General features: G+C 43.3%; 1 protein-coding gene across 1 annotated transcript in view; it reads right to left on the bottom strand.

The window, feature by feature from the left end:
• Positions 1-23,744, bottom strand: part of HCN3 (hyperpolarization activated cyclic nucleotide gated potassium channel 3) — a 1,184,329-nt gene that overhangs the window by 507,192 nt on the left and 653,393 nt on the right. The window contains exon 3 of the mRNA XM_044080212.1: positions 2,304-2,465. Within this exon, the coding sequence (XP_043936147.1) occupies positions 2,304-2,465 (162 nt within the window). The remainder of the gene's footprint in view (positions 1-2,303; positions 2,466-23,744) is intronic.

The raw sequence follows: 23,744 nt of genomic DNA, 5'->3' as shown, positions 1-23,744 counted from the left end.
ACTCAGCTGTGGATTTTAAGCAGCACACGTAGCAGTACAACAAAATTATGCAGCACTTGCAGCCTGAAATAGTTTGATAGACACTTTTAAATTGTCAGTTATACATTGACCCTTACTTTGTTACTTCCTTGGTTAGTTTGGCTCTTTAGCAGGGCTGGGCTGGCCTGGCCTCTGCCATTTTTGTGTCTTCATCTGAGTGAGAACCCTTCCAGCAATGATCTGTGTCTCAAAGATCTTTGTGTTACTAGCCTAGTCTGATTAATTTTTAAACTGGATGTTTGCCCATTCTTTAGGAGAATGAGCCTTACCTTTGTTTCCACATAGATTATGGCTCACCATGCTATTATAGAAGCTGCAAATTCATTAATTACACAATTATGCATTTTCAGTAACTGTGTTTATCCATGACTTTGTGATTTTGTTACATGTAATTTAATTATTTGTGTTAACTGGTTAATTGGATGAGTGAATGGTTCCTTATCAGACCCTTGTCAGCTGTGTGTGTGTGTGTGTATGTGTGTGTGTGTGTGTGTGTGTGTGTGTGTGTGTGTGTGTGTGTGTGTGTGTATGACAGTGAGTATGTGCATGTGTAGAAATTTATTTTAAAGTAAAGTGGAGTACAAATATGAAGACATGAGAACTCTGCAGTGACTGACTGGAGGTTAAGGGTTGAATAATGGACCCCATGCTGTGAGGCAGAGACCTTAACGACTATGCACGCTTATGCGAACTCAAAGCCACTATGGTTCCACGTAACTTTTATTGAGACATCCAAGATGCCACAGTATCACAGAGATCAGGGGTGCATGCTAATTGGTACACAACATCTTCACTCATTTTAGTTTCACTACTACAAGTAAACTAACCTTAGATTTACTTATTTACTCAAAAGTGATATCAGGGAAATATTCTCCATGCTGACAATCTTTTTTTATGTGTCTACTAGGAAGAAAAATAGAGCTGGATGAAGAAATGTGATAAAAAGTTAATACCAGCAAGAAGCAACTAAGCACAATAACATAATTTTCTGCATTATTACACTGGACCACCATCTGAAAAGGCAACAATTAAGCGATAAGGCATGCATGATATGTTATGAGTTCTGATTTGATATGTCATTTAATATCAGACAAAGGAACTATGGGTAAAATAGATATATTTTTTTAATAAGATGTGATTTGATATGCCATGTAATATTATACAATGGAACTATGGGTAAAATTAGTGTTTTCACAATATGTGATGTGATATGCCACTTAATATTATGCAATGGAACAGTGGGTAATTTTTTTCAGTTTAATGACTAAGTCCACCAGTTAAGCTCATTACAGGTATTCCTCTCTTAAGGGAGACATAAGTATGTAGAAATTAAGCAACCTTTTCAAAGTCTTATATATTATAAATGGGAATTGGTAGGATTTAATCCCAGCTTTCCATTTTCCCAGCTCAATAATATAATAATTGTGTGATATTGCTTATAAACAAGTTACATGCTTTAACATACAGCATTAAATGTTAATTGATGAGTTTTAACCAAAGAGGTTACTAGACTTTCATAGGTGTACACCAAGCAGAAAGATTAATAAGTTTTATTGTACAGTACAGCTATGTCATTAAAATCCAGCCTATTCTATAAGAAGCATAAAGGAGAGCAAGCTGTGGTGTAATTCACATATGCACTATAAATGCATTATGGCTGACCCTTGACAGGCAAAGATATAGGGATAGGAATGGGCCATGAAGGTTGCCCTCGAGCACCAAACTGTTTAATATAATTGGGTGTTACAATGTTTACTGACAGTGAAATGATATACGAAGAAGGCTTTGCATAAGTATTCGTGATTGCAAGCCCAAAGCCTTCTTCATATATCATTTCACTGTTAGTAAGCATTGTGACAGCCAGTTATATCAGAGAGTCAAAAAAGCATGACAAGGTTTTCCATAATACTGCTCCATGAAGTCTGTCCAGTACATTGCATGTCTATAAAGCATATTTAATTGCTCAACCCCAAATAAACTGACAATGCAGAAAAAAGTTTAAAAGATTTGTAAAAGTTTATGACTCCAGTGGTCCCATGGCTACAGTCATTAGTGTCCAGGAATTTGCAAAACTGAACTTTTGTTTTCAGTACTTTCAGTCCTACAAAGGAATGTACATATTAAAGTGCACATTAGAGGATATTTTTCAAACAGTCCTATAGTGGAAGTTGCAGACTGTTGAATACAACAGCTTTCCAAACAGCATATCAGGTCTACATGAACTCAAAGTATAAGAAACAGTATCATTGTTTTTCTGTACTTACCACCATCTTATTAATGGAAACCCAGCAGTCTTCTGGGAAGTCCTGAAGCATGGGGACGAGGAACTGAAGGCAACCATCCCAGTGGCACAACAGCAACATCATACCGATGAGGTTAAAGATACGTACAACAGCGCTTGCCAAGTCATAAGTCATATGGAAAATCTAAGCAAGCAAGAGAAAAACACATCTCTAATTAAGAGTTGAAGTATACTTGCATTTTGTTGCATTTAATCCCGCTAGTTTATAATATCCATTCAACCACAAAGTCACATACAGCCCACCTTCAGTAGCTCCACCTCTTATTCTAATTTGATTGCATGCTTACCACTGTTAAATGGCTTTTAGCAGAATGAACTTCGTTATGGTCATTCTAAATATAATGGTCTAAACATTTGCAGCTGTATTGCTGCAGTGTTCCAGATCCTCCATCTTTAGTTGTTTGAGAAATTCTTATTTAAACAACTCTCATGTCAAATATTTTTGTTTCACCTCAACATAACTGCTTCCTTACATATGCTTTGGGTTTAACCTCTACTTATGTGGCATGGCCTCTTTGGTTCCTGGTCAGTCCATTTGTTCCCATGCCTACCATGTCTGGACCTTCCCATGTAAATGAGTGGGGTGGAGTTCTTACAGAAAATAACTTCTATCTGCCTGTGGGTGGTGGAGGTAATGCACACAAGATGCATGTACTTGCAACCATACCTGTAGGTAAGATTTAACTTTGTATGTCCTTCTTCTTGACAGGTACAACAGAAGAAAAAGGTGAAAGTGTTATGGATAGCCTTCAGAGTATGGTGCCAGGCATACTGTATTACCACTCTGCATGCTGAGTGCTGCATCATTTTCATTCTTCCTTATGTCCCAATGGATCCTCTGGCCATTATTCAGCTGCCACTTCTTTTCTACTTCCTTCCACCACAACTAGATCTCAGGTACAAAGGTTACTAGTCAAACTAAAGTCACTTGTGTTGCAGTTAGGACAAAAATATCTGTGTTGGTGAGCTGGAAATGTGGCATATTTCTAGCAATTTTTCTTGAGTTTTAGACACTTATAGCAGTGATGCCTACATTTACCTTCCTTGATTGTACATTTTTACTCCTCAGTCTACCACATGCTTGTAACTTCAATTCTTCCAGCACATTGGTATATGAGCTTTGGCCAGCTAAGATCTAGCTGTATTCAACTGGACGTATAAGAGAATTTAAGTACCTTTTATCTGCACTTTTTTCAAATAGTACAGCATTTTAAGTGATTTATTTGTGTTGCATTGAATATTAACTGAACTGGAAGTTTTGACTGTTTTTTCAGTTAGTTCCCTACCCGTCCTCCCTGGTTTTGTTTTGGTGTTAATCTTGGTGGCTTTGAAACTGCCTGCCTCTGTTGTAAATCTGTGTTTGGATAATCCTTCTGGGCCTATCTCATTTGCTCACTCAACTGAGTGCTGTGACATCATATTCTGATTTCAGACACTCCTACTGTATACAAAGAGAGCATCTGGGAAAGAAAAAAAAAACTTTAAGCTTGTTTCCTGCCTTTCCTGTAAGTGGTCTAGACTGTTTGTAGGCTTCTGAGCCCCCATGCTTTTCTGTGTTGGAGGGAAGCCTTCTAGCTTAATTTTGTTTCTTAGAACTAGCCAGTTTTCTAGTTTCAGCACTCAAATCTGTTTCTTTGAACTCAGTACTTGTTCAGAACTCGTAAGCACTAAATAAGCTGCAAATTACTACAGCACTCAACTTTCCTCACTTGTCTAGAGGAAAGCAATTTTTAGTACTTAATAAATAAGCACCTATCCAGGCATGTCTAAGGGTCAGCTACCTGTGATTTCTCCTGTCTACCTGATGAATCTGGGCATCTTGGGGCAATGCAGCAATTCCCTCATGCACACAGACAACCCTCTCCTCCTACCACCCAACACTACAACCTGTGAGAGATGTGCTTATATAGCCAAACTGGAGCAAAGCTCTCTTCACCCAAGACTGGACTAGACAGTCAAGAGGAGGTCAACACTTGCACCACACCACACTCATCACATAGTCCCTCAAAACCTACACCACCAAAACACACACATAGAAGCACAAAACACACACCTACATTCGCAGAGGCTCTCAATAAAAACCTGCCCAAGCATCAAGGACCTCCAAAGCAGAAATGCCAGCAAACTCCACCCCCCAACACAACCCAAATGACACATAGCCCACAAACTCAGTGTGCCACTCAACCACAGCCCATAAGGAATAACAACGTACCCAACACTCTAGTCATAGGTGGCTCTGTAGTCAGGCGCACTGATGTTTCACTCACCAGGCTAAACAAGAAGAAAGTTACTGTCATCTGCCTGTCAGGTGCCAGGATCCACCACATATCGCACGCACTCAGGTCACTCCACAACAAGTACAAATATGACACTGTCATTGTCCATGTTGGTGTGAATGACCTGAGACATACCTCCCTGGACTACATGAAAAGAGGCATGGAGGAGCTCTCCGATCTTGTAGCCCAGGCAGGTATGACCGTAGCCCTGAGCAGCATCCTGCCATCACCCAGAATGATACCACAGTACAAGGACAAAATGATTGACTTCAACAATTGGCTAAGCTTCTGGTGTCGTTCTAAGGGGATCCAGTATTTGTCTGCCTGGGACGACATGATCGACAGACCATGATGCTTTGCCAGAGATGGCCTGCACCTGTCACTTTTGGGATTCTGGATACTGGCAAAGGCTCTTGCCACCCCTATAGTGCCTTTTTTAGGCAAGGTTCAAATGACAAATTCACCACCATAACAGGTACAAGCAAGCAAAATCTGAGGGTAATGCTACTCAATGCTAGAAGTCTAAACCTCAAAATGCACTCACTCAAGGCACTCCTTAAAATGGAGAACATCGACATCTGTGCAGTGACAGAGACCTGGTTCAAAGCTCCAGAGAGCACCCCTGCGTTACCAGGCTATAATTCATACCACACCTTTTGGCCACCTAACCCAGAATGAAGCACTAAAGATGGAGGCATGTCCATATTCATTAAGGATATCCACACCTCCGGGCTAGTTGCACAGCATAATGCATCTGAGATTATCCATGTGCAACTAACTCTAGGCAAGACCACAATCCAAATTGTAGCTTGCTACAGACCCCCCACCATGCCCAAGGATTCCCACTTCTCATTTCTTGATACACTGGAAAGTATTAGGGTACAACCCAACACCCTAATAATGGGCGATTTCAACTACCCCACCATTAACTGGGAAAACTACTCATGTACCAACTCTTTTGCTCAACGTTTTCTGGAATTCATAAATTCCAATGCCTTGGATCAACTTATTCACACCCCCACCAGGGGCAGCAATATCCTAGACCTGGTCATTACCAACATGGGCAACTGGTGTTCCACACCAGATGTCAATTCCTTGTTGGTCAGATCCGACCACAAGCTAGACATCCACATCCCGCCCCCACCCCCAATTAGGGAAACCACTGTAAAAATCTTCTCCAAAGCCAACTTCACACTTCTTAAGACAGAAGAGGCAAACTTCATGACACCCATGCAGACAGACAATAGAGGTACAACTGCTGAATCCTGCACAAATGCACTTTATAAGCACTTACACGAGTGCATGGATCATGCTATCCCTAATAGAACCAAGATGCTATCCCCCCAAAAAAGGAAGCCAATCTGGTGGTCCTCTGCCATAAACAAACTCTACAACAGAAGAAAGAAACTGCTGCAAAAAAGAGTAAAATCCCATAACTGGAGGAACTCCCTGGTCAACCTCAGTAAGAAGCTGAGATCCCTCATAAAATCCTCCAAAGCTAGTTACAAAAATAAAATTGCCACTGATTCTAAAGACAACCACAAAGCATTCTATAGCTATGTCAAGAATCTCAATGGCAACACTCAGATCTGCTCTGAGTTACAGCACAATGGCACTAAATATACAGAACCAACCGATATTGCCAACATCCCGGCAGATAGGTTCATTGCTAACTTTACCCCCCTCTCACCCCCTAGAGGGCCCATCTGTATACCGGAAGAATGCAAAGTTCCTGTAATCATGGCTGCACAGGTAAAAAACACACTTTCCAAAGCCAAAAACACAGCATCCATGGGACCTGACAATATCCCAGGCTGCGTTCTACACTAACTACAGAATGAACTGACACGCTACCTAAGTACCATGTTCAATCATAGCCTCACGCACTGCGACTGTTATCCCACTCCACAAAGGGGGAGCCACAACGAACTCCGGGAACTACCTCCCCATTAGCCTGATGAGCCTGGTCTGCAAGGCCATGGAATGTATCATCATGGAACTCATAAACAAAGACATTGGTAATCTCCAACTCTGGACCCTACCCAGTTCAGGTTAGTAAAAGGCAGATCATGTCTCCTAAACCTGATTGACTTCTTTGAAGCAGTCACCAAAGCCATAGATGAGGTAAGGTGGTTCAAACAGCTTATCTAGATTTTGCCAAGGCTTTCGATGCCATCCCCACTCTGGAATTATAGATAAGCTCACTAAACTAGGTATAAATCCCTATGTCACAAGATAGGTTGCCAACTGCCTTATGGACAGAACCCACACTGTGAAAGTAGCAGACTCCAAATCCGACTTCAGACCAGTGACAAGTGGAGTACCACAGGGTTCAGTCCTGGGTCGTCTCCTGTTTGGTATCTACTTCTCTGAAGTACAGGCTAACACAGAAGGTCTTTGGCTAACAAAATCTGCAGATGACTGCTAACTAGGAGCCATAATCGAAACTCCTAATGATGTGGACATACTACAAAAGGTCATCACTGAGACAGATGCCTGGTGTCAAAGCCATGGCCTGAAGCTCAATGCCAAAAAGTGTATTGTCATCCCCTTTGGTAAAAACTCTGTACCCATGAACTACAGTATAAGTGGTAGCCTACTTAATGCTGAAATTTTGATAAAAGACCTTGGGACACAGGTGGACAGTAATCTTTCCTTTGATAATCACATCGTCACAGTGGTCAGGAAATCCTTCTACATGGCTCACCTCATCACAAAAGGTTTCTCATCCAGAAAAAAAGAGGTCATTGTTCCCCTCTACTCATCACTTATTAGACCAATTATAGAGTACAACTCCCCTGTTGGTATGTACCTCACAAGACATCTGCAACAACTGGAAAGGCCACAGAAATACCTCACAAAGAGGATTACTGGTCTCAAACAGATGCCCTACCCAGACCGTCTCAAAAAACTCCAGCTTTACTCTGTCCCATATCGCTTACTCAGAGGTGATCTCTGCCTAACATACAAAGCTATGTCAAACCCAGAGCGAGCTGTTGGACATGCTGCAATTAAAGAAATCCCAATCCATCCAAGCTACACGCTCTAGGGACATAAACCTTGTCACCACAATAAACAGAACATGCTGGAGGGATAGATTCCTGTCCCAGATACTTCTGGTACTCTGGAACAGACTACCTATCTATGTCAAACAGAACTCCTCATCTGCTCTCTTCAAGAAAAATCTTGATGACTGGATGGGAAATAGGAAATTCACCCTAGGGGTCACTTTTGTGGCTCTGCTTGACAGGGGCACAGGAAAATAATTTTCTTGGGTGGCAAAAGCCAGGGTACCTTTTTGGCTAGGCTTATATAGGCCCTAGGGCTAATAGCCTAGTACCTACCTATGAACTTATGAACCTATGTGCAAGCCAGCATATATGGGAATAGCGTTATGGAATAGGTTTGTGTGTGGCTGAAACAAGGTTCCTAATCCTACAGTGCAAAGTATTTACCTTGTCTCACAAAGCAGACCTTAACTTATTCCATTCAGCAGAGTTTTACTATACTTGTAGTTTGAATTACTGTCTCCCAGCTTCTTTAGCGAGTTGTGATAGATGTGTTGTTTGGGTATGGAGCACAGCTTTATACGGGTTAGAAGGGTTTTTATGAATGTGCTGTGTCATGGATTGATTCTACTGAAGTTCTTAGGTAAATTTTAATCTTTGTAATTTTTTTTTTTGTAATGTGGCAGTACTGTAGTAATGTAATGATGATTATGTTAAGATCTTACAGAATTGCAGTTTATATATTTAGTGCAGATTTTTAGTTTCAAGTCATGTTTCCAATAATATTATTTTTCTGATGGTCTGTTTACAGTTTGTGTTGTATTTTATTTTCTGTATAATTTAATTTGTTCCTCTAATTTTGGCTAATTTTATTTTTTGGAAAACCTAATGTTTTCAGCAGCCATCTTATTGATCCTCCTTAAGTCATCAATGGAAGGTCATTAGCATTGTGTAATGGTGGTTAAACTTGGGGAAGATTGAGAAGGTGAGTGTTGCATTTTTTCGTTTCCCCCCCTTCTCTGCGATTATGTGGTCTCAGAGTTGCCATATATCTTGGGTGTGAAGGAAAGCTTGTCCCCTAAAAAAAATGTTTTCATGTTTTGTGATCTTGGAAGTGTTGCAGTTTTGAATAGCTACCTCCCAGGGTTTGAGATATTTTGGGGTCAAATAACTGTGGTCAAGTAAATTAGTTTTATTCATAGTAAACTCTTCATTTTGGGGAAGTTTATTTATGTGGGATTTTTTTTGGCTATTTGTGTGATGATTTTTTATGTGCACAGTATCAGTCTTTATTTTGTTTGCAATGTTCCTGGGTGAGGTTGACTTCTAGTGATTGTTGTACAGAGTGGTGACAAACAGGCTGGTAATGTATACATAATGATAATAACTAGAAATATCTATGATTTAGCCCATTTATCTGCATTTGTTGTTAAAACTGGAAACACTAATCCAAAGTAAAAAAAAAAAAAAAAAATAACAGAAAAATATAACATACAGACATAACTGCTGAGGGACTATATTTATGTATGGCATCCTGTGACAAAACCTGCTTCCTAAATCTTTCACATTAGGTAACCACATATTCCATATTTATCCTAACAGCAGAACAAGATATAAGGTATGATAAAAACATGTCTATGGGGTAGGATTAGATGAGATCAGACCAGAAATACTGAAAGAAATGGGCAAGTGTTGTGATTAATATGACTTTTCAGTATTGTGCAGAAGGATGGGAGACACAGTGCCTTTGCCTTGGCAAATCAAGGTAGTAGTTCCCATTTTGAAAATATTCCAGTTGTAGGGATATCATATTCCTTAATCTCCTCAGCCTGTATGGGAAAGCTTATGCCAGGATGCTGAAACAGAATGCTATCTTCATCTAAGTGTTACATTAAACAAAGCAAAGTGTCTCCCTAACCCCTTTAAACATAACCTAGATGAATGAATGAATGAATGGATGGGCAGTCATAAATATGCCCATGGTCTGGATGTTCAACCCTTCATGGAAAAGGGTCAAAGCCTGGTATAAATTAGACATGTCAATGGGTACCTACAATTTGGAGTATTGTGGCAGGGCTACTACTAGTCCTCTGGATAAGTAGCCTAGTATTGACCTATGAACCTATGATTCAGGAGTATCAATGTGGGTTCCTTCTTTATTTTTTAATATCTATACATTCCATTCTTCCTTAACCCTTTTTGCACATGGGCATCGGGATCACTTCAACAGTGACAATCATGTTAAGCCAAGGTTTACACTACTGGGTGGCTAGCCCTGCCATTCTAGGTTATTTGTGCCACTCACTTGCACACTCACAGCTATGGCCAATTTAGAGTGTCCTATCACCTACTGCATGTTTTTTGGAATGTGGGAGGAAACTGGAGCACCTGGAATAAACCCACACAACCGCAGGGAGGAGATGCAGACTCCGCATAGAAGGCACCCCAGCCAAGAATCATACCGGAGAACCTCTTGCTGCGAGGCAACAATACTAACCCCTGCACCACCACAGCCACCCAGGATTTTTATTTTTTGACAAATGTATTATTATTCACACTTTAATTTGCAACATGAGTTCACATATATTAATGATAACATTTTCATGAACATTTTCATTGCTGTCTTTACGCATTGTACATTTTTCCTCATAACTTATACTTTTGTCTTATCATGTCTTTACATTCTTCAACACATACATCCCTCCCACATCACACATCTTCATGAGCCAATTTTGTACATATTGCTTCCAAATATGCCACTTATTTTATGCCCTTTACTTACTCCATCCTTTAAGATCCTACCCCCCCCCCATTTTTTTAATTTCTTTTACATTGCTCAAGACATCATCTGAACTTGTTATTGTTGGATTTCCATTGCTTTTTCCATTATTGCTTTTCCTTTTTTTGTTTGTCAACAGCATTAAAAGTAATAAAAAAATTTAAAAAAAGTGAGCATATACAAATGGAAAAGCTGACCCTCACAATGTTTAAATATTAAGCATTTTCATCTCTTTATTCAACAGACTTCTTCAGGAAAAAAAACACTCCTCCAAGTCTTACCTAAATACTGACTTCATCTAATTTCTCAACCAAAGTTCCAAATACATTCCTAAATTTAAAATAAATTTTATATTTAAACTGTCATTTAATTCTGAGGGCGTGTTTGCATTTAGCTTAATTTGCCAAACCAATTTCCTATATTCTGAAAGGGAATCTACATCTCCACTTGTGTCATTTCTTTAACTCTTTCTAAAACATTAAATACATTTTTTAAAACATGTACAAACCATGTCATGTTTACTTAATGAATTTCTGATGTTTTTATTCTTGATTGCATTAACATGTTCCCCTATTCTAACAGTTAATTTTCTTATAGTTTTACCAATGTGATATGAATTATAGGTAGAACAGGATGCAAAATACACTACTCTTTCCAAAAGACAAGAAAACCTGCCCTGTGGACAAAACACTTTATTTGTGTTAAGCAATATGCAATTCTTCCCATTAATTATATATCTACATCTAGAGTATCCCCTACAAGCATACATTCCAAAATTCTCTGTGTAATTATATTCCTTTTCTTTTCTAAACCTTCCTTAATATCACCTCCCTTTACTTTTAAGCCATGGCATACTAGGCTTGTTGCAATCTTTTTAAATTATATGTAATAAGGCTTAATAAGGCCTCAGTATGGGCAGGATTCACGAAGCCTCCGTGTAAGAGATACATGGCTTACACGGAGGCTGCAGTTAAACGGTGTGACGTCAGCATGTCATGCATATGCATGAGGGCATGCTGAATCACACCGATGGCTAACACGGTCCGTGGAAGACAGTAGGGGGTGTGTCTGTAGGCCAAGCCCTGCAAGCAGACACGCCCCCAGAAGAGTAAAATTGCCCAAAGTAAACACCCATGACAGAGGCCATGGAAATGTGAATAAACACAACACAACACATGCCCCCACAGACTATGAACATAAAATATATAAATGAACATGTTATATATTTTTTTTAAATCGTAAAGATGTTTGCCCGTGAGTGCGCTTATGCTGGCGTGCCCGTAGCTTAGCCACAGTTAGCAGTCAGTGGAAAAGCATATAAGAACTAAATATGCAAAGTAAGCCAAGAAGCAATTGTGTAGCGGTAGAGACATCGGCTGAAGAGCAGGCATCCATGGTTCGAGCCCCCACAACATCAAATTTTATTTTTAGTAAAATAAGCATGAAACAAGTCCCTGACAAATATGTACACATATAAAATCATATTTTATGTAAAATGTAATGAAATAGTCCATTTATTTTGAAGAAATGTGAGATAACAAAACAATAAAAAATGCGAGATGTTCCTATAGCTGAGCTACAGTTTAACAAGGTGAGTGCATCTGCCCGTAGGTGAGCAGTGGTTTAACAGGTGCAAAATGAGTGCCCGTAGGTGAGCAATGGTTCAACAGGTGCAAAATGAGTGCCCGTAGGTGAGCCGTGGTCTAACACACTGAAATTGTGTGCCCCTAGCTGAGCTGAGCGTAATATGCATGCTGACAGCCAAATGAAGCATAAACCAGCGTAACCCGTTTGCGCAGAGCTGCGCACCGTGCAAACAAGCTAACTGACAGGCAACGTTGAGCAAGCTGTAACAAAACTGCCTTTACACAGACACACCCCTAGCCTGTCTAGACAGTCATAAAATATAAAAAGCAGTGGCCAGGTTCGAACCCAGGATACCATGCACCATAGTCAAGGTACTGAACCACTAAGCCACAACAGCTGTACTTAGAAATGCAGTAATAGCAAATATATAGGAATGAATAGAAAGTGGATCATAACAAAGCAGGTTTTGTGAAGTTGATACAATTCCAAAATGGCCAATCACAGATAAGTGCGGGAAAAACGGCATATATAAGCCCCATAGGCGGGAATACACAGCATAAACGATTGTAGAACTGACTTGCAGCCAGAATGTCAGGGGTAGGAGAGGGTAGTTGCTTTCAAGCACAGAGGTGGGGCATTGAGGAGTCCAGATACATGGTCTGGCTCCTAGTCCACAATCATGAGGCCCAACTCATGCAGGACCAGGTCCTGTGGGGAACATATAGGGCTGAGGTGTGGGACCAGTTGGCTCATGATCTCACCAGTGCCACAGGGATTCCAAGGACTGGTGAGCAGGTCCGTCACCACCATGTGGACCTGAAGAGATGCAAGCAGGACCAATTGAACCTTTGGATCCAGGAGGCCCGGCAAATGCCCAACGCCCCACTACTGAGTAAGTTACATTTAATTATGTATGTAAGAAATTAAATTAGCTGATATGGAGATGTGTATTCCAATATTACTTCATTTATATTACAGCTGCAGGTGTCCGTTCTGTGAACCGCACAGCCTATGGCGATAGGCTGGTGCGGTTGCGCCACCAGGCAGGTCAGTAATCCACTCCCAGTAACTGTAAAGAAATATAAAAGTATGACAGTTAGCAAAAGAGTGCAGTGTAGTCACTAAGTAATAAAATGTGCAAGTAACAGTGTAAGAGTGTTTGCAAGTATTGCTTGATTACAAAAGTGTGTTGCAGTCTGTAATCCAAACAGAAAAATGAAAATGTCTGAAATAAAGTCTGAAATAAAGATGCCCCACCTGTAATATAATAGTACACAACCTGCAGCAGGCTGAAAAGTACAGCTGCAGAAGATGAGCAAATCACATGTGTGAAATATATCCCTGTTGAAATACTGAAACATGACAGAAGTGAGACTGCTGGAAAGGATTGTAATAACTACAGGTAAAACATGTCAATAAAGCCTAGACGTAAGTACCATCCTGAATAGTAAAATGAAAACAAGTGAGAGAGTATGAGAAAGAGTTATGAATCCACCAATAAAGTAGTAATAACCCCTGAATAAAGTATACTGCAGTCAGTACTGAATGAAATGAATGTGACAAGTAGAACCAAACTGCGAAATGTGTTCAAAGTGTTGCTGCAGCTGGAATGTGTATCCCAAAATCTGGATATGTTGCTCTCAGTCTGCAATATGCACAAAGTATGATTGTCTGAAATATCAAACATCCACAGTTGTCTATAGCTATATAAAGCAAATGTAGCAGGATGATGTAGCTGAACAAAGCCAGATATGAACGTGTATGAAGAACAATAAAATGTATATTGATGTAGCAGTAACAGTCCTATCACCAAATTGAAGTAGTTATCATATAGGAAATTGTAGTTAGAACAGCAGTGTGTATATATGTGCAGCTATTAGAAATGTACAGCATATGTACTGGTATTCGAAGGTGTTAATATTATTTTCTTCACCCCACCCTATAACCACATATAACCCATTCCACGTGAAAATGGTATGTGCAATCACAATTAACACCCCTGGACATTTGTCCTGTTGGGTCATAAATATTTGCATGTCCGTTGATGCATCTGCCCTGTTCATACATCCAAACCTGATGGCCTGTTGCCATCAATCAACCCTGCATGTTGTTGGACTGTGTATTGCTGTTCAAATTATGCATGTGTTATGCTCGCTGTTCAATGGTGTGAATATCTGGGTGTTTGGTTAATGGGAATACTAATGCATGCTGTTACAACTAATTGTGAATGGTATTATATGTTACTAACCCAAACTGTCATGACATAATGCAAAACATAGGATGAGAGGGAAGGCGGGTTCCAGTGGACCCACCTCTCCCACCTCAGCTGGCGAGTGCACCTGGCACTAGTGCCCAGTCTGGACCCTCCTCCGGTAGCCCTGTGCCACCTGCGGGTGGAAGCGCTGCAGGGGATGGGGCTCGTTCCCCCTCTGCAAGTGTGGCCGAAGGAGAACCACCACTCACCCTCCGTAGCGTCCGGACTGTGGTGCGTAGGGAGATCCAGGACTCTGTTCTTGGGCCCCTATGCCAGCTTGAGGCACAGGTGGCACAACTTATGGGCATGCCTGTTGCCCGGCCTACACAGCCCCCAGCACAGCCCCATCCTGGGCAGTGAAGGAACAGTGGCAACTGCCCATGGGTGGAGATATCAGTTCCACTGTTGCCATCTGTGGGCTCATGGGCTCTGGATATCCAAACCTCCGTCCCTGTCATTTGTGTAACCCCCCCACATGTGTCATACACTGCCCCTGTATGCGTCTTGTTTGTCTTGTCTGTTGACCTACCCAACCTACCTCCCCAGCTATACCGACTTCCTTCACCTGACATACCACTCTCACCTGAAAAAAAAAAAAAAGGGCACTCTGTACCCACAAAAAATTACGCCCCATACATAGCTGCCCATTCCACACACATGTCTGCTGGACATGGAAACTATCAATTATAATTGGCTGTACAACAAGTATTATTGTTGTCCTGACACCTCTCTCAGGGGTGGAAGGTTTCAAATGTCACACCAAATTACATACATATGCACAGCTGTTGCTGATGAAGAAATGGGCAGCTATGGGCCTTACCTACATCCCTCCTGCAAATCCCAAGCTTGTTTCCCTACTGTCTTACCCTCTTTGTGACCCCTTTTTCACCACTTTCGTGTCTCCCCATTTTCATTTCTTTCAAAGAAAATAGCACGGGTGTGCGCCAGAGTAAGCACTGTTAAGCGGTTGTAAGCGGGTGTGTGCGTGGAGCTAAACGCCAGTGTGCATGTGTGAGCTCCGCGCAAACCAGCGCTAACCTGGTTACAACTGCTTAAAAGTGCCTTAGTCACTCTGATTGACAGGTCCTGTAGTCAGTTCAAAAGCAAAATAAAATCCCACTGTCAGTCCCGAACCCAGGAAACAGTAGTCTGCATAACCTACCACTAAGCCATGACTCTTATACAAGAACATTGTGCTAAAATAAATATATCATGTAATAGTAGGAATGAATGTAAAGGGAATATAGGATGTGTAGTACACAAAGCATGTCATTTAGAATTACTGTCAAAACTAGTGGATTTCCATAATAGTAGTGTGTGAACAGAAACAGCCATGCTATTTGGTAGCTAGTAGGTAATAATGTCAGTTAATGTACATATATAAATGTATGTATATTTACATATATATATATATATATATATATATATATATATATATAGTTGTAGGTGTCATTGTGCATACACACTTAGTACAGGGAATAGGAGAGAGGAATGGAGAAATGTGAATCTACAACACAGCCTGAATCATGAGAGAGATACTAACCTTTACACTCACAATCTGAAAGGGCAACGCCTATCTCACATCCCTTTTTATAGCACTGTCCTGAAATCACAGTGAGAACTGCAATCAGTACACAACTGGCTGCATGCAATTAGCAAATGCTGGCTTACAATTGGTGCAGAGGCCATCACATGGACCTATGCAGATACCTACAAAAGCATCCTGTACTAACACTCCACACATGCAATACATTCATTGCACTGTCTGGAAGCAGACAGAGGGAGAGAGACAGACAGAGACAGAGAGTGAGAGAAAAAAAATACACACGCTACACACTGAGTCTAAGCTGTCAGCAGTGACAGTAGCAAGCCATGCCAGCAGCAGCAGGAAGCAGAAGTAGTGGTAACGCAACCAGCTGCGACAAACACAGGTAATGTAAAGTAGCAGGTTAATAGTCTGCATACTGTGAACCCTCCAAATGTGTCATAGGTCTGTATCTATAGGTATGTCCATGTGATATGTTGTGTGTACGTAGTTCCACCAAAAGGGGATGACTATACATTACATGTCAGTCAGTGTTAGGCCATGATCCTGGCAGCAGTTGTCTGTGCGTTGCCCTCATCAGTGGCTGTAGTGACTGTTTAGAAAGGTCAGCCAGGTTCAAAAGGCAGGATCAGCCCATCACAAAGGCAAACTGGCCGGGAACAAGTGTCTGCAGGTACCCTATATCGCTGTATATGCGTCCCATACTGAATAATTCCATAGCTTAGCAGACCAGGCCGGTTATGCTTATGATGCGGTAGTTCCCAGGGTCAGTAGAGGTGCCTCCTTAGTGGTGTGAGACCACTGTTGCTGTATGCCAGTATTCAGGTACATATCCTGTAGTACGGCCAAGGTTAAATATCAGTCTTATATGCGGTTGTATGTCCTCTTGGAGTGCACGTAGCACACATCCAGGGATACCATCAGGTCACAGTGATGTTGTGTGTTCTGCTTTGCTGAGGGCGGCCCTCACCTGGACATGTGAGATGATAGGGAGGTTACATTCAGCTGTGATAAGTATCTCAACTTGTGGGGGAGAAGGAGGGGGGATACATGCACTGAACCTGTCTGCAAGAATGTTGCCAATATCTGTGTGTTCGGTGAATGTTAAGTAGGTGTGTATTAACTCAGAGTATATCTGAGGCATTTGGTCCATATGTGTAACATAACTGAAGAAGGCCTTGTGGTTATCTATAGTGTTTGTGGCCATTTCCCTCCCAGAGTAGGCCATGGCCATTGTTATGAGAGACCGTAGCGTATTACCAGTGCTGACCACAGATTCCTTCCCTTAATGTGAATCTGCTCTGTCCTGCAGTAGCCTCCTGCTATTGTTATACAATCTGCCTCTGGCTGGGGTCCACCGGACAGGATGCCTAACCTTTGTGCATAGGGTCTGGGTTAGAAATGTGTGTGCAAGTTCCATGCAATCTGTGGGATGTCCGTGGTAAGCATTCGCAAAGGGGTCAGCAGTGTGGGTTGTGGCTTCCACTGGCCCAGTGGGCTGCATGGATACCATCTCTGTCCTAACAAGTGAATAACTGTCTAATCACATACATATCAAAGTAGTCTACTGTGCTGGTGGTGGTGGTGGGATATGTATATCCAGGCCGAGTAACGTGTCCACATCACACTAGTGGATGGCGTTCCACATACAGTACCTTGGTATGAACCCCCAGAGTGAGGTTGTGCATAGGACCTGTCGCAGTGTGCTGACCGATGGGGCATGCTACTATGTTGTATGGAATGTGGCAGGTATTGTTGCACAGGTGTTGGCTGAGCACTGATATCTGGCCATGTACTTGTGTATCCACCACGAGACACACACATGCAACATATGGGAGTAGTAGTATATCACTACACTGGAGTATCATGTATAGTATGTGTGCCATATATTGCTGACATAGTCTGCTGATATCCTGTTTGTGTTCTCTTCCAGGGAGATGGCGCGTCAGCATAATCCCACCTACTCTGCAGCGGAAGATGAGGAGATACACCAGAGCCTGGTGCGGGAGTATGACATACTTTTTTCCCACACCAGCCAGAATCAGCAGGAGAGGGCTGCACTGTGGCAGGACCTTGTCCATAGGGTAAATGACACTGGCATGCATAATAGGACATATGAGCAGGTACGACATCACTGCAGTGATTTAATCAGAAATGTCCATCAGCGCGGCCGGATATCCACAGGCAACAGGTTGCCACAGGAGGTGGGGTGGCCACACATCCCCCCCCTCACCAGACTGGAGGGGCTACTCCTAAGTGTTGTGGCTCCAGCCCCGGAACAGCAACAGCAATACACCTGCATCATGATGGAGGCTGGATCCACACAGCAGCACGACATGGAGCATGCAGGTAATATGCCATATGTACACTTGACTGTTCTGTACACTGTTAGTTTATGCATGTGTAAGGTGTGTCCGTGGTATGTAGCTGTCAACATAGTATGTAGTTGTGCATGTGTGATATTGGCAATATCAGCAGCTGACGTGTGAAAGGCAACTGGTGTACTACTGTACTGTATCAAATGCAGTATCAATGGCACAGTTGTGCCCACTGACATTAATCTCCTCATTTCTGCAGGTCCCTCCGGGGTTACAGCAAGGCAGGCCATCCATGCCGGTGAGTGTGTTTAACAATACCTATAATAGTCCTGATAGTGCTAGTAATACTAGTGTAACTCAGTAGTGCTCTGTGTGTATACTGCGGGGTGTGCATGTGTGCAGGTGTGCCTGTGTCCACGTGTGCATGTGTGCATGTGTGCCTGTGTCCACGTGTGCATGTGTGCATGTGTCCACGTGTGCATGTGTGCATGTGTACACATGTCCACGTGTGCATGTGTGCCTGTGTGCATGTGTGCATGTGTGCATGTGTCCATGTGTGCATGTGTGGATGTGTGCCTGTGTGCCTGTGTGCATGTGTGCATGTGTGCATAAGTGCATCACTGGTAACATTGTGTGGACACTGTAAACTGTGTTTCCTGTCTTCCTCCCACAGGTTCTGGTGCTGCTCTGGTGTCCTGCAGCAGGGATCCTGAATCTGGTGCCACAGGTACTGGTAATGATGATATCTGTGTAATGGTACAGGAAGGTGTGTCAGGGTCCGCCATTGGTCAGCCAATTGACAGTACACAGCTGTCAACCCCATCATTGCGAACAGTCATCCTGCCAGTACATCCTTTGTCACCATTGTCCCTAGGTGATGGACAGGATACAGTGGGCATTGACCAGGGTAATGTGGTATCTGTGGCACATGCATCCCCACACAGCAGCCATGGGCAGGGTCCTGAGATGGTACCACACAGACAGTTGCCTATGGGTTCTCGTGGGAGCATCCGTGGGCATACTGCCTCTGGCAGACGTGCCCAAAGAGGTCTGTCAACCTCAACTATGTTTCGGGCTGTCATGCAGGCACAGTCGCATATGGAAAGGTACACCAGACAGGGTCTGAGGGAGCTGAGAGCATGTCACACAGCCATTTCTGACAGTATGCGTGACATCATGGATGCTATCCGTAATTTCACCGATGTCATAGACAGACATTGTGGGGACATATTACAGCAGTTCCACAACCAAATGTCCATGAGCCAGGGCAATGATGGGCGGTTGCGGCGTTGACGTGGCCGTATGCCAGCAACAGCAGCAGCTGGCAGTCGGCACGGACGACAACAGGCCCGCGCATGCCCCCATAGTGCCAGCAGCAGCCCCAGCAATGCTGGGTCTGTGCTGTCATTGGAACGCCCCAGGAGACCACGTGCACGTGGCTCTGGACAGTCCCAACAGGGACCTGTGTCCAGTCAACACACTCCCACTTCTGATGACAGTACCCAGTCTGGCTTAGTACCGGATACAGTCCGTAGCACCCCTGCCAGGCACAGGTACCGTGTCCATGCCCACAGACACTGATCTGTATGACCTGCCAGGTGCAGTCTGTGGCTGTCCACAAACCCCTGTATATGGCAGCCATGAGGTGGAACTGTGTGCGTGCATACACACATGCGAAATGTTAACACCTAGGGCTACCACATACACGCACACACTGCACCAACAGTGCCCCACCCTGTACTGCTGACCCTCACCAACACACATACACACACATGTCAATTGGTGGTATCAGTGGCAGACTCAGGCATACCTAATTCACACCCTGTGCATATGATGAAACTGTGCCACCTCCTGCAATCTCCAACATCAGTGCAGGAACAGGTAAACACGTTGCTGATGCACAGGGTGACTACATAGAAGTGTATTAGTAGTATCATGTTGTTAACAGTACAGTGTGCTGATATGACTGTGTGTATATCCCAGCATGCCTGATGCAGTAACCGTATGACTGTCCTGAATTGTTATCTGCACCCATAGTACGCGTACCAAAGTGTAACAGCTGCACATAATTGCATACCGGTGGTAAGGATGTCAACAGATAGCCACATACATGGGTAGCACAGGGGGGAAGCTAATGCAAGTAGTGATATGCAATGATGGACATGTACAGTAATGGTGGCAAGTTGCCCACAACGAGTATGCAATGTGGATGTTTGCACATGTTGATATGTGTGCAGTACCAATGTAATCCAAATCACAATTAACTATGACATAATATCAGTTCTACCATGGGCATCTGCGCTGTGCATTCCTGGGTACATGTTGATAGTGCCTACATATTTGCACTGTTACCTACTGTTAGTGTTACCCCTTTATTGTTGTATAATGGACTACTTCCAGCCCTGCTTACTGTAGCTTTGTTTGCATGCATGTTCTCTTGGGGTTCCCTGGAACACTGCTTCCACCTGCAATGCAGAGTTACAGTGCTTCTGTGGACTCCTAGTGACATCTGCATAGCATACGATACGTATGTCAAGTTTACACATGACAGAACGTCACTGTCTGTCCTGTTCGCATGTACGTTGCCTGTGACACATTGCACATGTCTTACCTGGCATTTACCCATGTGTGCAGTCATATATGCCAGTGCTATGAAACAGTAGCAGTACACCCACACATACACACCTTCAGTATGTTGTTCCCCATTGGCCCTATGTGTTGGTACTCACCATGGCAATCACACTACTAGGGTAGCATGTGCAAAGGTAACCTGTGAATCACCTCTATGGTCCAGTTGTGGTTTATGTGAGTCATGTGGCAATGTCACAGCTGCCACATGTATGCAGTCAACCATCACCCTTGGCCAGGAACGTACAACACATGTGTGGGATGCCACCACATAGCCAATCTGGGGACTGAGCACTCTGAACCCAGTAATGCCATACCCTGTCAGGTGGCATGTCATACTACAGTGACTACAATACCAGTCAGACATAGACACGCACTGACAGCAAGCTGAACACACTGGGACATATGTGGGGACTCAGAATAGCATCCTGCCTGAGCATCACACACCTCCACAGCTGGCACATAGGCATATGTTACGTCGGAACAGAGCACATGCCACACATGGCACACACATCCCATGTGCCACACTCACAGCCTGTAGGGCTACACAACACACCTGCTACAGATGTGTCAGGTACCTCTCTTGGCCGCTGCAGTGGGGTCCCGCTCAACAAACTGTACATGGTGAAGGTCACAGTAATATGCCTCTGGGGCACTATGGTCCACCACAAAACACATGCATACAGGTCAGTCAGAGGCATGGACACATATGACTCAGTCATTGACCATGCCACTATGGATGACCTGAGACATACCTCCCTGGACTACATGATAGGGAACATAGAAGGGATCTCTCAGCATGTGGCATGGGCCAGTATGAGCCTGATCTTGGCTGCCATCATACCCTCACCAGGTATGCTACCACTATATGTAAGAAGGGTGTTCTATGTCTACATTCTGCTCAGTCTCCAATGTCATTCATAGGGTATCCACTGGCTGTCAACATGTGCTTACATGCTAGGGAAGCCACAATGATGTGCGAGGGGCAGCTTGCACGTGACACCCACGGCCCAATGTATATTGACAAAGCCCCTTGACACACACATACTGCCTTATGCTGCAGGACATGGATTACATAGCCACCTCCGCGGATATCACACAGGATAGGACACTAACAGTGATGCTACACAACACCAGCCGTGTACACCGCAAGATGCATGCACTGGACACTGTCCTCAGCATGGTGAACTGCAATGTCTGTGCAGTACCAGAGTCCTGATTCACGGCTCACAGGTGCATCCCATCACTGCCAGGTTATACCTCATACCATGCCTGTCGTCCCCTACACATGTAACACTGGACAGGGGGGTGGTATCCCAAGGCACCACAGATACACACACCTCCAGGTTGTTGGCACAGCACAAAGCATCAGGGCCTATTCATGTGCAGCTAACAGTGTGTCGGATGGCCGTCTGGTTCATAGCCTGGCACACACAACCCTCCCATACACAGGAAACCCACCTATCCTCCATAACAACACTGGCAATATGCAAGTCTCAAGAACCGTCTTTATATGGCTGGACTGCATCCAGCCAAACATTGTGCGTGAGCATTACTGTAGCTACAACACACTAGTTGAAGGGTTCCCAGCATGTGGTCACTGAATTGCAGTGGAATGACATGTTACCACTCCCACAACAGGTGGGAACATGCAGCACCTGTACATCGACTACATGTAGACTATATGGCCCAGACCAGATGTGTATCCCCTGCTGTAGGTATCTTACCATATACACCCACACTGTATAGACACATACCACATGCGGCCCCTGCACAGTAATATTGTTATGCATTGCAAATACCATTTATCCACTTGAGGCATGTGTCAGACATGGTAACTACTGCAGGTCACAGGTATTTATGTGTATGTGTCACACACATACATCATGTGTGCATTGCCATTGCTGGTTTAGGCAATGGCATGCATTGTTATGCACTAAGACCCACACAAGGTCATAATGTGTGACACAACCACACGTGGCAGTTGTGGGTTACCAAAACATACCTAATCTGTACTCTGACAATGGTAATCGACCCAGTAGCAGAGCGCACTATTGGCATTACTGGCCAACTAGCCCTGTTTAGCTGTGCTGACAGTGTGGTGACATCCCCTGTGTTTACTGGGGGAATATGCAGCATCTGGTGTATTGTCGTATTTGCCAAAAGGATCTGTTCTCTCACACTTGCATTTACACACACCCTACTACCCCCACACACACACTTGCTATTTGCAGGATTCATACCCCTACCTAAGTCACGACACGTGAGAGAGACGCATTAGCGAAGTGCACTATTTGGATTACTAGGAGGTTCCTCTTCTCTGGCTGTACTTATAGGGTGCTGACATCATCAGTGTTTTGAAAGGGTAATGTGCATCAGGTAGTGTGATCTCCTGATTGCCAAAACTAACATGTTTTTCATACAGAATTGCACACACACAAACTATCCACATCCAAACACACACACACTTACAGGTTTCAAACCCCTACCTAACTATGTTATGACACTTGAGAGTGACGCTGTAGCAGACTGCGCTATTCGGATTACTGGTAGGTGTCTCTTCTCCAGCTGTATGTATAGGGTGCTGACATCATCATTGTTTGAAAAGGGTAATGTGCATCATGTAGTGTGATCTCCTGATTGCAAAAAAGCACATGTTTTTCATACAGAATTGCACACACACAAACTCCCCACATCCAAACACACACACACTTGCAGGTTTCAGACTCCTACCTAACTATATTATGACACTTGAGAGAGACGCATTAGCAGAGTGTGCTATTCGAATTACTGGGAGGTTTCCCTTCCCCTGCTGTACTTATAGGGTGCTGACATCATCCGTGCTGAGATAGGGGAATGTGCATCCTGTAGAGTGCTTCCACAGTTGCCAAAAGGGACATCTCCCTTACACACACACTAACCCCCCTCCACACACACTGGGCAGTTATAGGATTCAAACCCCTACCTAACTATGTTATGACACTTGTGACAGATGCATTAGCAGAGC

Source organism: Protopterus annectens, chromosome 8.part0 (assembly GCF_019279795.1).
Source record: "Protopterus annectens isolate FY-2018-M chromosome 8.part0, PAN1.0, whole genome shotgun sequence".
NCBI classification, from domain to species: Eukaryota; Metazoa; Chordata; order Ceratodontiformes; family Protopteridae; genus Protopterus; species Protopterus annectens.
Note: the sequence above shows the minus strand (reverse complement) of the source record. Positions and strands in the feature narration are given on the sequence as shown.